The sequence below is a fragment of the Choloepus didactylus genome, chromosome 6 (assembly GCF_015220235.1).
Source record: "Choloepus didactylus isolate mChoDid1 chromosome 6, mChoDid1.pri, whole genome shotgun sequence".
Taxonomy (NCBI): domain Eukaryota; kingdom Metazoa; phylum Chordata; class Mammalia; order Pilosa; family Megalonychidae; genus Choloepus; species Choloepus didactylus.
In genome coordinates this window covers 61,017,007-61,034,051 of record NC_051312.1, presented here as the reverse complement: position 1 = coordinate 61,034,051, position 17,045 = coordinate 61,017,007, and the positions used below count along the sequence as shown (strand labels likewise).

The 17,045-nt window shown below is 45.4% G+C and overlaps 1 protein-coding gene across 10 annotated transcripts in view; it reads left to right on the top strand.

Annotated features, from left to right (window-relative positions):
* Window positions 1–17,045, top strand: part of NAV2 (neuron navigator 2) — a 747,149-nt gene that overhangs the window by 656,766 nt on the left and 73,338 nt on the right. For all 10 annotated transcript variants that reach the window (XM_037839250.1, XM_037839257.1, XM_037839249.1 and 7 more), the window contains exons 12-13: window positions 11,395–11,533; window positions 16,630–16,921. In XM_037839250.1, the coding sequence (XP_037695178.1) occupies window positions 11,395–11,533; window positions 16,630–16,921 (431 nt within the window). The remainder of the gene's footprint in view (window positions 1–11,394; window positions 11,534–16,629; window positions 16,922–17,045) is intronic.

The window sequence follows — 17,045 nt, the reverse complement described above, 5'->3', positions numbered from 1 at the left end:
GCCAGCTTGGTTTGGGGAGCAGCTGCCTTCCTCAGCTGCCCTAAGGCAATTGAGTTTCTGTTCTGTGTCATTCAGGTTCCCAGACCCCTAAGATGTATTGGAAGCTAAGTGCATTGGAGGGGGAGGTGGTGTGGAAACCTGACCCCCTCATCTGTCCGCCATCCATGCACTCCAGACTACCCTAAGGTAACCAGTTAGCCAATGCCCTGTTTGGTATTTGCACCTCCCCACTTTTCTTTTTTAACAACGTGGAGATCTTTTTAAGGATAATTTGATTGCATTATAAGTGTCTTGGGCTTTGGGGATGTCAGGTGGGATTTCTGAGTTCTTATATGACAATGATCTAAATATCTAAAAGCACCTTTTCCTCTGCTCTTATGTTGGGTCAGTGTGGATAAGAAGAGCTTAGGCTTCAGAATCAGGCAGATTTGGATTCAAATCCATTTCCACTTACTATCTCTGGCACCTTCACTAAGTTACTTCACCTCCCTAAGCCTCAGTTTCTACATCTGAGAAAAGGAAAATTGATTGTTCGTGCCTCATAGGATAATGGAGAGGGGTATGTGGCATAATGTATATCTTCTGGGAAACAGAAAACCAGGGTGGATTTGTTGAGATCGCCGGCAGAAGCTGTCCAGAAGAGGACCGGGCGTGAGCAGCCCTCTCTGGAGGAGCCTTGGAGGAGAGAGAGCTTTGCATAGCTGAGGTCAGCAGACAAGCTGGTGCCTATTGTAACAAAGGGCTACAGCATCCAGACCAGAGCTCTGGGGTTTCCAGCCTGACTGAGCCCCTGAAGCCAAAGGGAGGAATTTCACTCTTACTCCGGGGACCACCTACTTATCGAAGGAATGAGTTACTAAAATGGGACAAAGGTGCTGTGGGGTGAAACTCAAAGCCTGGCATTCTGAGCGCAGCTAAATCCACTCGGATCCCTCTTTATGGGGTTCGTGTTTCCCTCTCTCCACCCCAAATGATTAGCCTTGCACCTGGCACCGTCTGTAGACGCTGCTTCTCTCCTGGGACACTGTCCATTTATGGCAGCAAGAAGCAGCAAGCTCTTGCACTAGAATTTTATCATCTATTTCAAAATTGGGGTCCTTGTCTCCTCCCCGCAGCCCTTACTGGTTCTCTTAATCCCAACTCAGCTGAAAAAATCCCAACTCTGCTGTGTGCCTGTAGATCAATACACCTGTGATCTGATTTGGTCCAGACAAAAGGCTTCTGAGGACTGGGTGTTATTACAACTCTATCACACAGGAGGAAACCTGGGTCTCCACAAGGAGAAGGTGCTCCAAGTCGATAACAGAGCCACGATTCAAACTCAGATCTATTTTACTTTTTGCTCTAGAGTTTATGCTGCCTCAGCTGGAGTCTGCCAGGCTTAGTGGTCCCTTTGCCCACCGCTAGGTGAGACGAAATTTGCTGAGTTTTAGAATGTCACTCGGCCCTTTGATTAATTCAAGTTCAGGCTCTCAGTCATTTTGCACCAGGCTTGTAAACCATGTAGGCAATCCAGAAGTAGAACCCAGAGAGACAGGTGGCTTGCTCTGGTTTTATTTGAAAAAGTGTTTCTTCTCTGAGGTAGAAAACTTCCATGTCCATGTAATCTACTTAATAAGTGTTCATTAAAATGGATAAAATGAATAAATGAATGTGGTGGTTGAACACTCTTGGATCTGCATTTGAATCCCAGCTTCAACATTTTCTAGCTGTGCAAACTTGGGCCTTTCAGCTATAAGCCTCAGTTGCCTCATCTCTAAAGTGGGTATACTATCAGTATCTATCCCACAGTACTCAGAAGAAAATATGTCAAGTAACAGGGCCTGGCACATAGTAGGCACTCAGTGTTAGAGTTGCACATATAATATGATTAACATGGGGTCTGGCACAACCTTAAACTTTAATTAAAGTTGGCTATTAAATTTTATCATTGCCAGATAGATTATGAGAGGTAGCTCTGCCGTCGTCTTATTGCATTATTTAAAGGTGAATTTTCCTAATAGGCTCCAGCAGTGATTATAGAAGACGATGCTCAAAGCTCCAGAAAACCTCCTGGGGAAGAAACAGTTAACATACCTGTCTGATGGGAGATAGCCAAACCTTTTCCCTTCCCCAGGGGTTACTACTAAGCCTTGGGTCGGGCTTGCTCACTCACTCACTCACCCACACCAAAGACTCTCATTCCGCTTGGGTCCTGGAGTTTCACAGGAACAATTACCTTGAACAATAGCCAGAAAACAAGTTCCACTAGTCTGGGCTTTGGCAACTGAATACAGCTGTATGTTCGGGACAAGGGTGGTGTGAGCAGCGTAGGCCGTGCTGTGGTTCCGGAGCAGAACTGGAAAGGTGAGCCGTTAAGGTCTGGAGGCCACGTCGATGGCTCTGCAGTCTGCGTTTAATCTAATCACCTGGGGAGAGGCAGAAAGGGGGGCAGGGGCTGGCCCAGATGGTTTCTGACTTGCTAAGGACCCCCTGGAAGTAAAACCTGTCTTCTGGGTTTGGGGGAGGACTAGGATTTGTTTGTTGCTTTACGAAGACTGCTTTTCAGAATTGTAGTATAGTGCTTCATTCCTGCTAACCAGCTGTAGTTTATTAGTGAGCAGAGAAAAATGAATATAAATCCACAATCTGACTGTTTTTACAACATTTAACATGTCTCCCTGGAATAAGCAGCATTGTCTCACAGAGTCCGTTTGAAAAGAGGAGTGACCCTCTGGGTCCTTCGATAACTCCTGGGAGTCATTCAGTGAAAGCCAGAATTCCTCACGCCTGGGCGTGTAAATCCTGGAGGGAAAATCTGTTTAATCATCCTTCTAACCTTGGGATTCTGGTTTGCTTTTGTGCTTCATGGGAGATGAAGTTATGAATATAATAGCACATTAATTCAGGAACATGATAAATTCCTGAGTTTAGATAACCCCTGCAAGAGCCTGATATTAAAAATGTGTCCAAATTAGAAATGGTTTCTTAGCGGCCCCGTTAACGGCAGGTTTGCCTCCGTGATTCTGTGGAATGCTGGCTCCCCACGACAGTCGGGCAATATAGGAAGTATGAGAAACTGACATGATTTATGATTCTTTCACCTGTGCTTTTCATAGCAAATAGCTGCATTTGGACTGTTAAGATTGTGCTCTAAGCCCTCTGAGTGGCACTTGAATTCCTGACACAATGATGTCAGCATCTTTTCTAAGACTCCGAAACTGGATCGTCTAGTTTTATGGGCCCTTCCAGTTTTGAATGGATTTTCCGGTCACTTTTGGAGAGACTTTCCCTCCACATCTGTATTTCTTTGAGATGTAGTAGACAAAAAGTTGAGGCTTTGAGGGCAGAGGAGCAGTTAGTTGCCTTGGTTCTGGTTAAAATGCTGTGCCTTGGCCAGCCTTCTGTCTTGGTACCCTTGGTTGCCATCTGCAGAGAGAAGTTCTTTTGTGATTAGACTGGTTAGCAGGAGGGGATTTCAAAGCTGGTATATTATGTACTGTCTTTCTGATGAGCTGGAAGATGGCATGGATTCATTAGACCCTGGGTTGAATCCCATCCCTTCTGACACACTCTGGGCCCTAAGCCTCCATTTCCAGTGGAAAGTGGGAGTGGAAAATATATGTAACATACCTAAAACAGTGCCTGGCATTTGATAAACACTGTTAAATGGCAGCTATAAATATTGGATACAGTCAGGTCCCATTCTTCTGTGGATGAATAACCTGATCAAATGCAGATTCTCTGTTTGGAATGTGGTTGTATTGTGAATTGAGTTGTAATGCCTTTATGTCAGGGATTGCAAACCCAAATTGCTGGGGCAAAGCAGGGTGAATGAATAAATAGGCTCAGGTGGGTATTGTATCAAATGGGAGAGCACACGTCTGTCTAAAGAAGCGCAGATGCATTTAATTGTCTCCTACTTATAAAATATTGGCACCGTGTTTCAAATATTTAAACGACTCTGGCCTTAGAAGAAATGTGAGAGGTGAAATCAGCACTGAAGAAGCCCAGAGACTGGGACATGCAGTTAACCAGTTTGGCACCTTTTCCTGAATGGGAGAGAGATGCTTTGACACCAGTGTACCCCCTTCAGTGTGGCTGTTCGCCTTTGTACCCCCTTTTTTCCTGAGCTTAAACTCATAGATTGTCAGTTAGAAAGGGATCTTTGGAATAGCTTATTTCAGCTCCCTCATTATACAAAGAGCAGGCTGGGATGTAGAAAGGCAGCAACTTGTCCAAAATCTCACATGAAGTAGTTCAGGGTTCCTTGCCGTTGTCACTGCCATGCCTTGACAGAGTAAGCCAAAATCAGAGCTTTGGTGAATCTGAGCCTTTGGAATGCTGCCAGTGCCTTTCCTCTTGCCAGGATCTGGCAGGTGGTTTTAGGAGATACTAGAAGTTGTAGCCACCTGAGAAATGATGTCTGGGATCAGTGCAGTTTCCATTGGGTACCTTTTGCTCATCTCCCTATCGTAAGTTTGTATCTGAGTTACATGTCCTTGTATGTCACTTCTGCTGGATTTGTGGTCAAGGACAGGGTGAGTCTGAATCATCACTGTATCCCCATAGCCTTGATCAGTGCCTGGCACAGGCACTGGGTGCCGGTTGACTAGATGAAATGAATAAATGAATTCAAGGCAAGGCCCTGGCTCAGGGTCTAAAAATATTGTATTTAGGCTTCTTGAAGAAAAATAGTAGATGTTTGATGGAATTCCTTCCCACCCACCCATTGGCTAAAAATAGGCTAAGACTGCTTTCAAATCTGATCATTCACTTCCTACTCCAAGTTGTGCCATTATCTGACCTTGACCAGTGTAGGGCATTCTGCTGAATCAAGAAAAAAGTACATGGCTGTGATCTGGCTAGGAAATAATGCTTTTGTGTTGGTGGTTCTGAGGAATCAATGGAAGCAGCTTTTGCCATTTCTCTAGATGTCTCAGGTCAAAGAATTTGTCAGGCACATGATATGCTCTCTTGAAATGAAAAAGGGAAACCAGCCAAGCTCTGTGTCCCACGTTCCTTTAAATTTCCCTTTATAGCTCAGGGGTTCTTCTGCTCCTCTCCCAGGTCATCAAGCACAATGTGGTCTCCACTAACAGTTTTGGAACAATGTTCAAATATTGAGAGTCTTCCAATGTAGAGTGAAGGTGAACTGGAGTGGGAAAAACTGATGAGGAAAGGAGATGATGTCAGTTCATTTATTCTTCTACTCATTCATCTAAAATTCATGCATTCAAAAAATGAAGTCTGTTTTAACATACTTTTAGATGTCTGAGGAGGGTTTTTGTACCCATAAAGAACTTTTTAGAGTTAATTTGGTTTTAATATTCAATTTATTAAAGTTATAATTTTTAAACCCAGATTTTTGTACAAATCCCCTCTATAGCTCAAGTATTTTTGTATAAATTAAGATCATCTTTTCTTGTTATTGATTACTGCTTTTTAAATTCAGTAAAGCTGTCACACAGACAGCTCTGGGGCACACTGAGATGGCTCTTGCTCAGCATGGGCTTCCATCAGTATCACTGCCCCTTAATCCTTACCCTTAGTTTCCCCGTCCTGCCCTTCAGTGGCTTAAATGACTGTGGCGTTTCCCTTTCTGGTCCAGCTCGGTTATACGGACTTCTGTAAACTCAGGGCAAGTATTTTTGTATAAATTAAGATCATCTTTTCTTGTTATTGATTACTGCTTTTTAAATTCACGTTTAATAGATTACATTTCCCTAAACTGTTAAGCTGTTTACAAACTTGGATAATTAAATTTCCTTAAGTATTTTAGACTGTTTTCATAAACTTAACACACCTAATTTCCTCAAATCCTTCAAAAGTCTCACAGGGTAGTCTCACCAGCGTAACAAGCAAAATGTTTCTAAAGCACTTAAGCAACTTTTGTAAATCAAATAAATCAAAGTTACAAGTGTCATAAATAATTTTCATTCCAATTATTTTTATAATCTTAATCCAATTCCTGAATCATCTGAAAAAAATCTCAAGTCAGAAGTCAATACTCATTTAAAATTAAAATCATAGGGCTATTTTGTCAGATTCTCCAAGATAATGTATATTCTTTTAATTATTATGAATACAGAGAGACTTTCCCAATGAACACAAAGCTTAATCCTAAACTTAACCTAGGTTTTAATATTATGATTTATTTTATCACTTCTCTGCATCTTTTTAAACCTTTCCCAGGTTTTAAGTCATTTATTTCCAACCAAGAGTAGTAGATTTATCATCTTAGGTGAGCTCAGGACTATCATATAGTTTTTCTCAATCAGATTCAAGACTGGCATGCAAGAATTGGTCAAATCATATTCCAGAATGATTATTCTAGATCCACAGCTGAACACACAGTAGTTCTGTCTGCCATGCCTTTAAGCCTTGTAGCTGGAATGTAGTTTCACCACACAGTAAACATAAATCCTCAGAGTTTCTTTCAAGTTTCAGTCTTAATAAGTTTTTGTAACCTCTTTCTACATTTATCGCCTGATTTGGGTCAGTGGACTTTTGTACCCCATCCCAGGTTGTACCTAATTTCCTTTGCCACTTGATTGGATTCAACTAATGTCCTGACTGCCTGAATGAATTCTGCATTCTTTCCACATTTTTCCTGTCTGACTCTCAGCAACATGTCTGGAGTCATTTTGCAAACAAATTGCGATTCCCTATGAGTTAGCACTAGTATATCAAAACCTCATCAAGCTCTTTTTGAGCAAAAGAAGAGCCTTTATTAGTTCTCAGCGTTGGGTCTCCCAGGAGTGCTTCTGGCTGTAGGGATGGCTGGATCCAGGACACTGCCATCCCTCCTGCTGCTGCTTCCCTCCGTGCTGGCTTTCTCAGGCAGGTGAGAAATGAAGTGGCCACTGGCAGCTGTAGGCTTCATTTGCATTTTTCCCAGATTTGTGTTTCATTCTTGTCAGCTTCTCTTGATGGGCATATAAGTTAGGGGAGTGCTGCTTTCAGCCTAGCTAGAGATCATTACAGGACTTCATAACTTAAGATGTTCATGCACAGTGTGACTCTCTAAGGGCAGGCCAGGAGACGCAGCATACCCCCTTGTTTCTTTGTTAGGGCAGCATTTTTATCACAGAGCATCTCACAGAATGGCTTTTCCTTGGAATATATATCTTGGGACTCACCTAATCTTGGTGGCTCATAATCATTTTATACCCAAACTTCGGGGAAAGGACAAGTTGGAACTCAACAGTGAGTTTATGTCTAAAGGAACTTGCCAGTGTCCTAAAAGATCCAAAGGTGAAGGCAACCTGGCTGGTTTACTGAGTGTCAGGACAGCTTTGGTTTCTGGCACACAGACAGCTCTGGGGCACACTGAGATGGCTCTTGCTCAGCATGGGTTTCCATCAGTATCACTGCCCCTTAATCCTTACCCTTAGTTTCCCCGTCTTGCCCTTCAGTGGCTTAAGTGACTGTGGCTTTTCCTTTCTGGTCCAGCTCGGTTATACGGACTTCTGTAAACTCAGGGCAAGCCTGTCAGCACTCTGGGCACTGATGTGGGAAGAATTGTGAGGTGTAAGTGCCACAGACCCCTCTGGACTAATATCCTGGTGTTGAAAGGCCATGGGAAGAATGGGTAGTATTGCAAAGCAAAAAAATCTAGGCCTTGGGTTCCCGAGCATCTGTTCCTAACTCCACTTCCCTCCTCCCCACCAGCCACTCTCCTTTCCCATCAGTCCCCTTTCTTTTTCATCGGATTATAAGAAGTTTTAGATACATCAAATTCTTAACCCCAAGGAGCACATGCAGTTAAAGGACTCAGGGGGTTTTCTTTTACTTGTGAGAGCAAATTTGAGTTCTTTTACATTTGTTGTGTCATGCTTTGTCCAGCAGAGCCCCTATATGGTTGCTAGCATAGATATTATCATCCACGTGTTACCTGTAAGGAAACTGAGGCACAGAAGTTGTGACTTGTCGAAGAATTAAGTGGGGTGGGAGCTGAGCCTAGAGTCAGAAACTGGATGCCTGCCCTGCCTTCCCTTTCCTGAGTTCATTTAGGAGATGTTCAATGAGCACATGTTGTGTGCCTGCAGATGGAGGAGAGGGCACCCACAAAATGAGGTTGCCATTGCTTCAGCATTGCCCTCAGGGTGGGGTGGTGGGAAGAGGTGGGCTTTGGGGCCAGGTGGTGTTTGATTCCCAGCTCTGCTGGGCTTTTGCAGAGTGACCTTGGACATACTTCTCAGCCTCAGTCTCCTCATTATGAAGCCAGGGAGGGAGATAGCAGCCTGTGGGAGCAAACATGAGAATCAGTGAGTACACGTGCCCACGTTGAGTAGTTGGTGTGTGCTAAGTGTTCGGCAAATGGCCATTGTTGTGAGAGGCAGTATGGTACAGACTACAGGCTAGAAGGGGGACACATTTTGAAACGAGACAATTCTGCATTGTACAGTCAATTCCAACATTGAACAACATTGGTCAACTTGTTCTTTCTGCGTTAATTTCTTCATTTGTAAAATGGAGGAAGATAATACCTACCTTGCAGAGATGATGGGAGGATCAGAGATAATAATATATTTATTGTTATATAAATATAAGCCCAGGCACTGCCTGCCTCATGATCCATGCCTAATTGTCACTAATCAGGCCCCTACAGATGTCTAGGATGTAGGACAGACCTTCATATCGGGAATGACTACAAAACTGTATGAGAGTGCGTAGAAGCGAATACAAGTGTGTGAGACTGTGGAGGAATTTGGAGTACAGGATGTTTAGGGTGGCTGGAGTATTTGGAGAAGACCTTAACAGGAGAGCTTGGAAGAGACTGGAAGGCTGGGCAAAAGCAGGAGCTAAGTTTGCCAGGTTCACAGAGCTGCAGGACCTCTGTGTCCCATGACTTCATCTGCAATAAACCTGTCTCTCAGCCCTCACTTTTCCTGCTTTTATCCTTCCCTACTTAGAAATGACCTTCATGCATTTCCCTTGCATTTATGTGGGACCCTCCAGGTTGGTTTTTGGAAGCCAAACAGGAGTACTAAAGGGAGGAGTGACAAAAACGGGTTTTCAGTAGGCCTTTGTCTTCCTACTTGATCAGCAGGGTTCCTGATTTTGAAGGCAGGCATCTTACAAGCTGGTGGAATGAGCAAGAGCTTTTCTCCTTTTTGTAGGGAAGGGGAATGTGGGTACACCTGGGTTTTGAATCTCAGCTGCCTGGCCTTTCTCAGGCAGCAGGCTGCCCTTTTGCAGGTACTGTGAAGTCCCACCCTTTGTGGGACAGTAAAGTGGTTATGCTCACAGCTTGGAATCAGATGGACCTGGCTGTGGATACTGGCCCTGCCACTCCTTTCTGTGTGACCTTGAACAGGGTGACTGGCCTCTCAAGCCTCGGCTTCCTCCTGGGAAGTGGGACATGTCATGGGCGGGTTGACGTAATGGAAAGCAGTTCATCATCACAGTAAAGAGATTGGCTCTGGAGTCAGAGTGGCTGGATCCAGATCCTGCTCCACCTCTTACTAGCTGTCTGTCCTTGTGCAAGGCGTCTCACTTTTCTCAGCCTCCGTTTCTCCACCTGTATGATAGAAAAACAATAATATTTATCACTTTCCCCTGGACCAACTACACCAGTGTTTTATTTTTGTTGGAGACTTTATTTATAGCTTACTTCTCATTCCCATGACTTTAAATTGTGAGTATTTATTCAGCACCTGCTATGGGCCTGCCACCCTACAAGCAAACATGAGAAAATGAAGCAGGGTGGTGTGATAGAGAGTGAAAGGGGATTGCAGGATGGGGGGGTGGGGCACTGTAAATACAGATGTTAGAAGGAGAACACCTTTCTGAGGAGGTGACATCTCAGCTGATATCTGAGAGATAAGAAGGAGACAGGGAACGAGTGCCCAGGAAGAGGACAACAAATGCAAAGCCTGAAGACAGGAAAGATCTTGGCTTAGAAGGAACAGAAGGCCCGTGTGACCAGAGCCAGCGAACGATGGAGAGAGGGGTACAGGGCAGGATTGGATGGAGGCTACATAAGAGGGTCTTGTGGGCCAGTCTAGAGTGTGGATTGAAGTACCTAAGAAGCCACTGGAGGATGTTAAGCCGGGGAGTGACATGATCTGTTTATGTTTAGAAATACCCTCCGGTGAGGAGAATAGTTTGTGGGAGAGCAGAAGCACAGCACAGAGATCTGCTGGCCTCAGTGCAGTAACCCAGGGAGAGGTGGTAGTAGCTTGAACTGGAGGGTGCAGTAGAGACCAAGAGATGTGCACATTTGGATGTCCTTCGCAAGTAGAGGTTATAGAACCTGGCAATGGATTAAATGTAGTGGTGGTGGGAGATTTGGTAAGAAAGAAAAAAAAAATCAAGAATCATTGCCAGGAGATTTGACTTAGCAGCTGAGGTAATGTATCGTTTTTCCTGATGGGGAAGACCAGAAGAGCAGTGGGAGTGAGAGTGGGGAAATGAAGAACTCTACTTCAAATGTATCCTGGGTTAGTAACAGAGTTCGAGTTACTAATAGTGTTGACAGGTTTCTGCTGACTTTTGCAGCTTTCCTTCCCTTGGCATTTCATGCCAGAGGTGGAGTCCAGAGAATTCCTATAGCAGCTCTTCTTTCTGCTGTGTCCCCCAGGGAAGGTCCTGCTATTGAATCTTTCTCGGCACCACGTTGAGTTATGTTCTCCAAACCCACTGCTCCTACTCTGCATCTAGTTGGGAAGTAGTAATTGCCTTTTTTTTTAAATATATATATTCATTTTATTGAGATATATTCACATACCATGCAGTCATACAAAACAAATCGTACATTCGATTGTTCACAGTACCATTATAGTTGTACATTCATCACCAAAATCAATCCCTGACACCCTCATTACCACACTCACAAAAATAACCAGAATAATAATTAAAGTGAAAGAGAGCAGTAATTGCCTTTTATAAAGTTCCTAAGATGAACCTAATGAGGTAGGAAGTAGGTGGTGTCTTTGGCCACCTCTGTTTGGTCCGGAAGCACCCACTCCATTGCAGAAGGTACATATGGGCCACTTCACCCACTTGCCAATCCAGAACAGCAAAGATGGATGTCACATGACTGGAAGATGTCACATCCTGGAAGATGAGTCACATGAGCAGCAAAAGCTGTGTCAGGATGGGTGGATGGATTGATGGGTGGGTAGAAGGAAAGAAGGAAATAGCAAATGTGGCAAAATGTTTAAGGCTGGTAGATCTGGGTACCTGGATGGGGGTATATTGGAGTTCTCTGATTTAGTTTTGTATTATTTTTGCAAATTTCCTGTAAGTTTGAAATTATTTCAAAATAAAAGGCTTAAAAATAAAAGAGCAGTGTCTGGGGTTTTATGACACTGGGGCCTTTAGGGGACAGGACACATTCGTCTGCATTGTCAGCCCGAGCTGGAGCAGCATGAGGTTTTGGTGCTCAGGATGTGTTTTCCTTGGCAGCTGGGATGACAGCAGCTCCGTCAGCAGCGGGATCAGCGACACCATAGACAACCTCAGCACTGATGACATCAACACCAGCTCGTCCATCAGTTCCTATGCCAACACACCTGCCTCATCTCGCAAAAACCTGGATGTGCAGGTAAGGAAAATGGGACCCTTTCAGCTTTCTCCTAAGTCCCCTGTAGACAGGGAACCTTGGAATTGTGGCGGAAGAGGGGCACTTGCAGCAAGTAGAATGCCCATATTAATGAGATGAGGCCCAACCTCCCAGTCCCTGTGCTCACTTCTCCCCGATCCCCAAGGAAAAAGGGTCAAGCAGGAGGGTGATGGAAATGAGAGGAGAGACGCTTTGCCACTTTTACTTGGTGGCCTTGGTAAAACCACTTTTCCTTCCCAGGCCTTGGTTTCATAATCTTTTTTCTTTAAAAAAAAAAAAAAATAATAGAAGGGTGCTTGGCTCATTTGGCAGTTATAGCCAGGGCGTGTGTCTCCTCTTTGCTGCAGTGAGCCACTGCTGCCCGCAAGTGTGTGTCTGATCCCCCAAGAGTACTGGGGTGGGGACCAAGATTGAGAACCCTGGAATGAATGACCAAAACATCCTGAGAATGGAAACTGTCAGTCCATGGGTCGCCTCCCAGCTGCTGATGTGTTTTATTTGGCTCATTCTTTTTTTAAACTAAATTTCTTGTGAAATTTTAAAAATTGCATTATTTCACATGAAACAGTGTTCTTGGTTCCTCCTGAAAATCAGAATTTATTGCTTCCTGGAGCCTAGATTGTCCACAGGCAGCAGTCAGCTGAAGTCAAAGCACCTGCCCCCTTTCCACAGGGCTCACAGATTCCAGCATTCCCTGGCTGCTCCCCAGCCAGCTATCCGGTGCCTCTGCATTCAAGAGGCAGGCAGGAATTAGAGGTACTGCAGAGAGAGAATTCAGCAAACCAGAGAGATTTTTCTTGTGTTTACTCACGAGGTAGGAGCAGGCTGGCTTCTAAAGATGCACATTGAGCTGGTAAAACACTGTATTTGCAAGAATCTCCTTGACTTTGTTCCCTTCCCACAAAGACAGAGCTGGAATCTGTATTCCACATTGGTACAAGGTAAACATTTGAGATTTACAAATGATTCCTGGTAAATTTGAATTTGGTTGACGCTAAGGCCCTGTTGCGTTTTGACCAGCTCGTTGCTTTAACCTCACAAATATCACATCAGAAAAGGTCAAGAATACCACATGAAATGTCTTCATCAAGATCAGAAATGAGTTTTGAAGGATGTAAAGGATTTAGTATTCATTGGGTTGTTTTTTCCTATAAACATACCTGAATTTAAAATACTAAAATAACCAAGAAAGTAGGTCTTGGAACAAAAGAAATGCAGATTTGGAACAATAGTAACTCAGATTCCTATCAAGATGGTTTCTTTGAGTGGATTTTTGATAACATTCCTTTGTTCCTGACCAAGAAGCATCTCAAAATATTTGAGTCAGTATTATGTGCAGCCGCCACTCCCCCTCCCCCACCCCACTCCGAGGAATGCTAAGGGCCATTTCTCCTCTCTCAGCAACATTAGGCAATGGGAAGGTGTGTGTTGCCATCTTTTCCCAAGAGCAGTTCCTGCTGTGCTCTGACTCAGTCAGGTTCCCGCCCCTTTCTGACTGACCCGGGATGAGTGGGAGCAAACATTCTGCCTGGCAAGGCATGGGGGGGCAGGAGGAAGTGGCTCATGTCCATCATGTCCATCAGGAAAGCAGGTGGAGGACAGCTCACCCGCCTACGTTTTCGTACTTGAAGAGCCTCTGAGGAACAGCTAGAAGGCAATACACTTAAGGAACAGAGAAGTGATTGTCTGGAAAACCTAAGGAGCAGACTCGTTTAGCTGATGGGAAGAGGAGGCAGGTGACGGAGGAGCATCCGCTGGGGAGGCTTTCCAAGTCACAGACCCTTTGTCAGTGAGTGACTGTGTGCCTCAGGGACACTGAGGAGCAGTAAAGGTGCCCTCGACAGAGGAGGGGGCACATGCCTGGATATCCAGGTTTGGCTCACTCTGTTCCTCAGGTGCTGCCAAAGGATTCCCCTGTTTGAGGCCCAAGGGCCTCTCCACTGACTTTCTCCAGGAGAGCTGGGGAGTTCGGTTGGGCAGCCACACCGGATCGTGGCATCAGAGAGAAGGTGTGGACTTTGAAGTCAGGGGGTCTTGGGTTGAGCTCCTCACTCTCCTGCATCCTTAGATGAGCTAACCAACCTCTCTGAGCCTCTGCCTACTCATGCATAAAATAAAGGCAACTGTAGACCTATCTTGAAGGGTGAGGGCAGGAGTGACATGGAAATGCTTTATCTGAACATGTTTGTCACTAAGCCTGATACTTGGTAGTTGCTCCGGAGTTTCTGTCATTCTTCCTTCATTTCCTGTTGATTTCCTATCCTCAGCCTCTGTCCTTCATTCATGCCTGTAACCAAAAGTTGACTGTATTCTTAATGTATTTTGTTTGCAGTTTCAAAGCAATGTATCGGCTATTTTGCAGCATTTTTTAGGACAGTGTGTTGGTGACAGAGGGCTTTTAAAACCACACATCTCTCCCCCAGGTATTCATGTATGCCGTTGTGTCCTTGGTTATTCAGTATTTCTCTCTGCCCTGCGGAAGGCTCCATTCCAGGTGCTTAGGTACAAAGAAGCAGCTGTCAAGATACCTTTGATTTTCACTGCCTATGAAATTTTTAAAAAGATAAACAGGGGAAAAAGATAATTCTATGTCAGTTTAAGTTTTTGCTACTCAAGGAAATAAAAATGAATTATGTGGCAAGCATGCCTGTCCTGTGTGGCCTTGAGCGAGCCTGGAGTTCTCTGGGTTTTCCCTGCCACTGCTGTCTTTGGACATTGGTTTTGGTGTGGGGATGGGTTGTAGCCAGGGGTAGGAGTAGAGACAGCCACTTCTTCTGCCTATCTGCTGAGTGCTCCTTCTGGCTTTGGGCAAGTTACTCTTCCTCTCCAAACACACATTTTCCTGATCTGTACATCCCCAGAGGATTAGATGAGCTAGTGATGTTGTAGAGGGACACGGTACAGTGCCTGGCAAGCAAGATAAGTGGCAGATGATGGTGGGATGATGATAATGACGATTTCTGTTACTACTGGAGCTCAACCTTCAGCCGGTCCAGCTTCTTGATCTGCAGAGGATATGGGTGTGAAGAGGCAATATCCCTGCCTTCTGGAGGCGTATAGCCCAGTACAGGAAGGACAGGTAGCCTGTTCATCTTAATGCAAGTAATGCTAAAGGAGGAGGACAACAGAATGCTGGGAATTTCTGAGGTAGGAGAATTGATGATGAGTGCCACTGTTCATTGAGTCCCTCTACATTTAGCTCATTGAGTCCACTATCACCTCTCTAAGAGACGCATCTATTATCGTCTCTGTCTTAAACACCATGTAATGATCTCAGAGAGCTTAAGTAACCTCTCCCAGAGTCACACACAGCAAACTAGTGGCAGAACCTGGTAGGGGCAATAAGAAACACCTTCAAAAAGGAGGAAGTGACATTTGAAATGGGAACGGCTGAAAAAAGGCACTGAGAGGACGGGGAAGATACAATTCATTGTACATCCCCATGTGGACATCCTGCTGACCTTTCTACTGTAAGCTCCAGGAACAGAGAGACTGGGACTTATTTATTTTGTAATCCCCAGTGGTACCACCACATGGTCTGGCATATAGCCGCTTACTAAGGGTTTGCTGAGTAAATGTGACCTCAAAGCCAATAGCCTGTCCCAGGGCAAATGCCCAGCTGTTCAGTGTAGAGATGGGAAGGCTATGGCCCTGGACCAAGTCGAGAGCAAGATGGTCAGATGAGTGTTCTTTCCAGAGGGGGAAATTCTGGCCCTGGTCCTGGACAAGAGACTTGTGCACGTTCATTCTCCCTTTACCTTTGGTGGGGTCGGGGTTCTGTTCTGTGCCCAGATGTGGGAAGCCCCATTTCTGTGTCCCTGGCCACAGCCAAATGGTGAGTTTCTCACAGTCAGGGAATGTGTTTTCATCCTCCTCATATCCCCGGTGCCTAGTGCAAAACTTGAGGAATACCTGGGCAAATGAAGGCACATACAAGATGTCTTTAGTGGATGAGTAGAAGTCATGAGAGGTGAAGGGGTTGGGGGGAGAGGGAGAGAGGCCATGGTGGTGATTGAGAGGCAGTGAACTTGGGCTGCTTGCATTTAGCTTTTGTCCCATGCAGCCAGTGTATTAAGTGGAAGAAAGCTTCTGTGCCACTCTTGGGTATTGGTCCAGATTCTTGCTAGGTTTTCATTTTGGTTTCCCACCTTGCTGATGTTGTCCATTCTTGGTATAGCAAATATGGGACTCATATCCCAGTGTGGCCCCCTGAAAGTGCTGCTGGCCTCCCTTTCCCATTCACTGTGCTACTTCTCCCCCATTGGTGTCTCCTTGGACCAGTCCCCACCCCCAGGAAGTCCCCAAAGCATTCTGGCTGGCTTTATGCCTTTTAACTGCAGCAGATCATTAACATCACACTCTGTCCCCTCCTGGGTTCCATGGCCAGCAGGTCAGGCTCTTCCAAAGAAAGCTGGCTAATTATATCCCTTGTCTGAACAAAACCACACAAGGGGAGCAAAGCAGTGGCATGTAAATGAAGCTGGGGTGGGAGCAGGCAGGCGTTTGAGGGAAGTGGCATTTGAGGGTTTGTTTCATCTCGGCTCCCTCCTCTCCCTGACTTAAGTGGAACTAGCAGCCACACTCGCTTGCTCGCTCAGTGTATTAGGCTGTGGCACTGTGCTAGATCCAAAGATCTTACTGCCGGTGGAGTGATGGAAAGACAGCCGAACAAAGGGAAAGGGGCCAGGAGGCTGCAGGCTGCTTAGGGATCCAGGCCTCAGATTTGGCAGAGGCTTGTCTCCAAGTGGCAGAGAGTGGACTGCTGATTTCCCACCAGATCTCTCTCTGCACTGAGTTCTCCTCCACAGGGCTCCTTCCCTCTTCTTCCCCTGGCGCCTTCTATTCTCTTCCCTCATCCCTATTCTAGGGCACATTGTTATTCTTTACTTTCCTTGGACCAAAATATCCGGTCTTTTAATAAGGCAATCAGAGTGCAAAGGCACCACCTACATTTTAAAAGTAATTCTCTGTTATTTTTCCCTTAACCAGTCCGGTGTGTTGAGAGTTTTGCCTCTGGAGTGAGGGGCTTCCTAGCCTGGGATGCGGGGAGGATTAACTCAGGGAGTCTCTATCCACAGACGGACGCCGAGAAGCACTCGCACGTGGAGAGGAATTCCCTGTGGTCTGGTGATGATGTCAAGAAATCAGATGGAGGGTCAGACAGCGGCATAAAGATGGAGCCAAGTTCTAAGTGGAGGCGGAATCCCTCTGACGTGTCTGACGAGTCCGACAAAAGCACGTCGGGCAGGAAGAACCCCGTCATCTCCCAGACAGGCTCGTGGCGGCGGGGCATGACGGCACAGGTGGGCATCACCATGCCACGGACAAAGCCAGCTGCCCCGGCAGGCACGCTGAAGACCCCGGGAATCGGTGAGTAAGAGGCAAGCACTGCGCACATCCACAGCTCTCCGATTGAAAACCAAAGCCTTAGTGACTTTAGTAAGATCTTGACTTTATGTTTTTAAGTCTCCATAAATGCCCAGTTACTGCTTTT